Here is a 5,447-nt window from a genome sequence, read left to right on the forward strand (position 1 = left end):
TGTGTGTGTTGTATGTAGCATTACTCATTTAAAATATAAATGCATAAATCTTCAACTACATAGGGAGATTTGAGGCGAATGATAGCCTGACTTTGAAAAGTCATCTGCATCAAACGTTCAGCTTTTCCATGTGTGATATTGATTTTCCCCCTCGATACTTTCTTTCTTGTGACAGCATTTTTGCAAACCTGTAAAATGAGTTTAATGTACACATTAGAATTGTTATAAATCATGTGAAATACATTGTACACAGTGACAAAAGTATGCGCAAACAAGCATATTTTTCCATACTTTCTCAAAGCCTCCTCATTTGTGCCACCATTTTCGACTGGTTCTGACAAACCAATCTTCAAATTCACCCTTGAAACTGGTTTCTTCAACAATTCTTCCCCAATGCCCACAAGTTTGTCCAAGTTTTGCTTTGTAGATACATCAACAGAAGCTTCTGTCCCAGTCAATGTGTCATCCTAGCCACTCATTTCATAAAATCATTCATTAATAACTTCAAAAGTTTTATTCAAAAACTAGAGATCAAGTACTAAAATTAAAGAATTTCTTACTTGGATTCTAAGGTAATTGTCTTCAGAATGAAAAGCTTGGAAAACCACAGCAAGATGCAAATCAACCATATCTGCACTTGCTTGAGTAAACACATCCAATAAAGGAACTGAACCACCATGAAGTAACCAATCCAGAGTTCCCCACTTTGCTGCCATTTTTGCGTTATATTTTTTTTCTATCTTTCTTGAGCCTGTGCCTACTGAGATTATCAGAAAGCGACCATAATCCGTGGGCTTAATTGGGAAGAAATTAGGATTTGCATCAAAGATCTGTTTGGTCACTTGGTTTATGGCTACTAACGCCTAGACCACAATACCCAGAAGACAAAAAAATATATAAATAATTATCAACTAATGATGTTTTCAAAATTTAAAACTTATAAAATTAAATAACATTTGAGTGATAATATTAATTAGGAAAATGCATGTTATCTATAATTACAATTTTACTTACAAAACCATACGTACTGATGTGTCAATATAATTACTGAAAATTAATGGTGAAAATTTTAAAATCTGAAATTTGAAATTTAAATTAAAAAAAAAAAAACCTGATAAAATGAAGATGTCACTCAATACGTATAATATTGTGTGTAAAATTGTATTTACGTATAGCAATATTCTATTAATTATATATACCGGATTGTTTGCAGCGACACCACCATCTATTAGATTGAATTCACTAATGTTCGGGCCTTCACAATCTTGGTTCTTGAAATAGTGGGCAGGAAGGTAAGTTGGAGCTGCTGAAGTGCCGATACATATGTCGGAAAGTCGAGCATTCAAACGGGAGTCCTTTTTTGCCTGCATGAAAGTAAGTTAAAAGAGATTGCATGGCGCTAACTTACGCATTTCATGATTGTAAATATTATTTCTCGATGTAAATGTATCTACATCCACATCACCAATAACTCAAATATTTAATATTAAAAGAAAGCCTCAAACCCATATACCTATATATATATATCTTGTTTTTTTAAGATACTTGTGGATTGAAAGAAATTATATATATTAATGGTTTTGTTTTGTTTTTTGTTTTAAGAAATTAATTAATTTTCAACGTAAATGGCTTAATTTAATTTTGACCTTGTGTAATATTAATTAACAGACTCAGACTTTTTTTTCTTTTTCAATTTAGAACTCAAATTAAATCTGATCATTTCGTGAGAGAGAGATCAGATAGTACCTCATACGATGTGAAAATGGTTGGCTGCATATGTTTGATATCAAAAGTTGGTATGACAACATTTGTCAAAGTGTCGCGTATTCGAATTTCTCCTAATTTCTTCCTTAAAATCCTGTGAAGGTATTTCCCGTCATAATTCGGTCCTCTCAACGATCTAAGCACTTTTTTGATTGCTCCAAACAAGCCCCTATTAAAAAAAAAAAAAAACAAAAATCCCATTAAATTATTCTAACTGTTGCTAGTAATATTTAACTGTTAGATCAGGATATGCAAAGCTTAATTTCATGAATCCATGCAAAGAATATATTATACATAAAGTACGTAGTTGGGAAATGATTTATACAATTCTAAAATATGCAAGCTTCACGCATACTCTCTCCCTTTTTAAAGAAGTAGAGAAGATATGGTATCTACATAAAAAAATTATTATTTTCATTGTAAATCTCATTTTTTTCAAAAGGAGTACGCGAGAGTACTTGTACGTTAAAATTGTATATAGCATTTTATAGATTGGGAATATAATAAACAATACTCTAGCTAATATCAAAGAGATTACCTCTCTTGTGGGAAAATTCGAGGACAGTGTTCAAGATAGAAGGGCCTGATATCCTTAGCAGCAAAGAGAGGACGGTTATTTTCATCGGGAGCAGTTAACATGGCGGTTACAAGCCCTCCTGTGCTTGTTCCTGCAATGATGTCAAAGTAGTCTGAAAGTCTGGCATCTTGATCACCATCTATTTCCTGCACAACATATAATAATAAGGATGTTGCATCAAACTAATTAGTGGTGACAATATATATCATCAACGTCACACACCACACACCACACTTATTTTCATTTATTTTTAATTTTTTTGTTTTATTATTCTTAAACTAATTGAATTCTTTACTCATCATCTATATACACTACTTATTTGGTAAGAGAAAAAAATAAAAAAAAGTGTGACGTGTGAGGATGATGAATAGAATTTTTCTATATATATATATATATATATATATATTTGACATACAAGTATGTATGGATGATGCTAATATAAAAACAAAAGTACATACCTGGAGTTGTGATTCAAGAAAAGCTAGTATAATTGCAGGGATGATCCCCCTGATACCACCCCCATCAATGCTTAGAATGGTGATCAAGTTCCTGTAATTAGTTGAGGGCTGTTCTGGTACTACTTGAGAGGCCGACATTAATGGCGTTTTTTCCATTATGAAGTGATGATGAATTGCAAAAGCTAGCAAAGGAAGGCTAGCTGCTTAATTTAGGTTTGCAAGGAAGATCAAAGTTTCTGCTCTGGAAAATTTGGTCGATCAACATCTTATATTTATAGCCTTATATAGCTTGGTGTAAAAGCCATGCAGCATGCATATTCATGTCTTGGATAAGAATTTGATCTATAGCCAGATAATAAGAAATCTGTCATTCATTCATGCATGGGATATTGATCAGAAAACATGTCACGTTTAATTCCTTTCATCATCACTGGAACTACGTGGGAAGTACGTTTCAACTTTATACGTAAATTCCGCCAAAAATTGGGTATTTCTACACATATCTGCACGTTTCAAATTAAAAACTTTAAGAAGTTTTGGGCCAGTGGAAGTACTGCCACAGAAGGAAAGTATTCCATGCATGGTTTTCATTTAGCGTAGAGTCATTCAACTTTTTTTCATGAATCTGCATGGGAATGTGCATGATTGCAGACATCATGATACAAAGAAATTTAGGTTTTTATCCTAAATTAAGAAGCGTTTTACCAGCCTTGGTCATGGATAAGGCTAGCTGGATTAACTACATTTGAGGCCTTAGATGAGACACAAAATTCTCATCTGATCTTAGAAATTATCTCATCTTATTTTCAAACATAATTCAAATACAAAATTTTCAAACTAATCATTATAAATTTTTTAAACTAATTATCATTACAACTTTTTCAAACTTTCAAATAAAAATAAAAAATAATTTTAACTTTTTCAAATCCCCAAACAAAAATAATATTATAAAATTATATTATTATAATATTTTAACTTTATAATATTTTTATTTAACTTTTTTTCTCTCCTTTTCCAAAACTAAAAAAATACTCAACTCAAACTATTTCATTACTATTCACAAATTATTTTATTGCTATTCATAAAAATTTTATCTCATTTCACACCCCAAACTAGCAAGATATATAACATTGATACTTTTCTTCTTGTGTCCTAGTTAAGGGTGTTAAAAGGAAGGGATCAGATTGATTCATATAATTAATGGACTTTATGGATTAGTTTAATATTTATTGTCATTTGTATAAATATTAGATTTATTCTATATATTTTCAAGGTAGTATGTAGAGATATGTGTCCACGTCATTTAAATAATGTTTGATTTATAATTAAGACTCAAATTTTAAAATTTATCTTTCAAATCAAATTATGTCACGTAAGTATTTTATTAAAAATACTCCACACATCGGTTTGAGAATATAATTTTTTTAAATATTATAATAATTTTTATGCAAACTTGGTTTTGGAATTTATTTTAACCCAAGCTCTTAAATGTAAAAAGTATTCTTTTGCAAAAAGTGAGAATGTATTAATAAGATTTGGAAATATAGTTCATATCTCAATATTGGAGTGAGAGATCCATTGCCAAGACGCATCAGTACGTCCCATGAAAAAAAAAAATGTTTTGGGGGTGAGAGATATATATGGGACAGAAATAAATGGGTACGATATAGAATTTATGATTTATACATTATAAAATAAGACGATAAGAATTGAAACTCAAATTTTTAACCAAAAAAAAAATATCTACCAAACGTGCGCAACTTAAACTCATACCTGGCATTATTTAATGGATAAATATGCCATGTAGACTTTGATGATGTCATGCAAATTGAGGATGTGCAGGTGGAGAAGTTTTACTGGCATGCAGGAAGTTTAAAATATTAGCGTGTCAACCTTGAAATTTTTTAAATTGTGATCACGTACGTTTGGTTTTATTTATGGGCAGCCCGCGGATTCAAAACCTAAAGATTTCCTGTGGTTTTTGGTAGATTTTCAATCAAACTTTGGTTCTAAATCCGACATACTCAATTAGAGTTTATTTATATTATACTCTTTGATCATGTACATGACTGGCCTGCTAGCTAGCTAGACCTCTTTTAATTTATAATCATCATTAGAAATAAAATTCTCTTCAATTCTCTTAAAGTTCCTTATTATAACCCACGTAATGAGAAATTCATGGAATTTTTTTTACAACTAACGGTACTACTCATCATGTTAAGGTACTACTGACGTTAATGGTGATAATTAATAAACCCAACAACATAGTTTTAGAAAAGTAATGCTACCATGCCTCTCATTTTGTTCTATTGATCACGTGACACCACCATATGGTGCCAAGTGGCTTATTAAAAATTAAAAATAAAAAAATATAAACATAAAAAGTGTAGAGGGAATTTAAAATTTTAGTATTTCTCTTTTTATATTTCCAAACCTCATTTTGACTTCAATTTATATATAGATTTTTTTTCAAATAAGTCACATGGTACCAAATGGTGCTGCCACATCAATAAGACACAGTAGACTGTATAATTGTGGTAGCCCAGTAGCATTTCTCTTTTTAAAAACTGTAATCTTCAAATATTAATGTTTGGAGTTTTGGTTATCATTCACCATTATATCTAAGAGTATTAGTATTAGTTTATGTA

The 5,447-nt window shown here is 30.6% G+C and overlaps 1 protein-coding gene across 1 annotated transcript; it reads right to left on the reverse strand.

Moving 5' to 3' along the window:
- LOC108992338 (patatin-like protein 2) lies at window positions 1-3,026 on the reverse strand. The gene is made up of 7 exons (XM_018966870.2): window positions 2,800-3,026; window positions 2,303-2,487; window positions 1,747-1,933; window positions 1,200-1,364; window positions 561-863; window positions 292-467; window positions 1-188 (listed from the first exon to the last, which is right to left on the reverse strand). The coding sequence occupies exons 1-7, from the start codon at window positions 2,953-2,955 to the stop codon at window positions 110-112; spliced, it is 1,251 nt and encodes a 416-aa protein (XP_018822415.1). The 5' UTR covers window positions 2,956-3,026; the 3' UTR covers window positions 1-109.
- Window positions 3,027-5,447: the final 2,421 nt, after the last annotated feature.

This window comes from Juglans regia, chromosome 15 (genome assembly GCF_001411555.2).
Source record: "Juglans regia cultivar Chandler chromosome 15, Walnut 2.0, whole genome shotgun sequence".
Classification (NCBI taxonomy): domain Eukaryota; kingdom Viridiplantae; phylum Streptophyta; class Magnoliopsida; order Fagales; family Juglandaceae; genus Juglans; species Juglans regia.

Bases quoted from the DNA above. Each gene is read 5' to 3' on its own strand.
- LOC108992338 (XM_018966870.2), bottom strand. From the start codon at position 2,955: ATGGAAAAAACGCCATTAATGTCGGCCTCTCAAGTAGTACCAGAACAG. The intron at 2,488-2,799 runs GTATGTACTTTT...TATGTTGTGCAG, and splicing joins TTCTTGAATCACAACTCCAG to GAAATAGATGGTGATCAAGA. The intron at 1,365-1,746 runs GTACTATCTGAT...ACTTTCATGCAG, and splicing joins CCATTTTCACATCGTATGAG to GCAAAAAAGGACTCCCGTTT.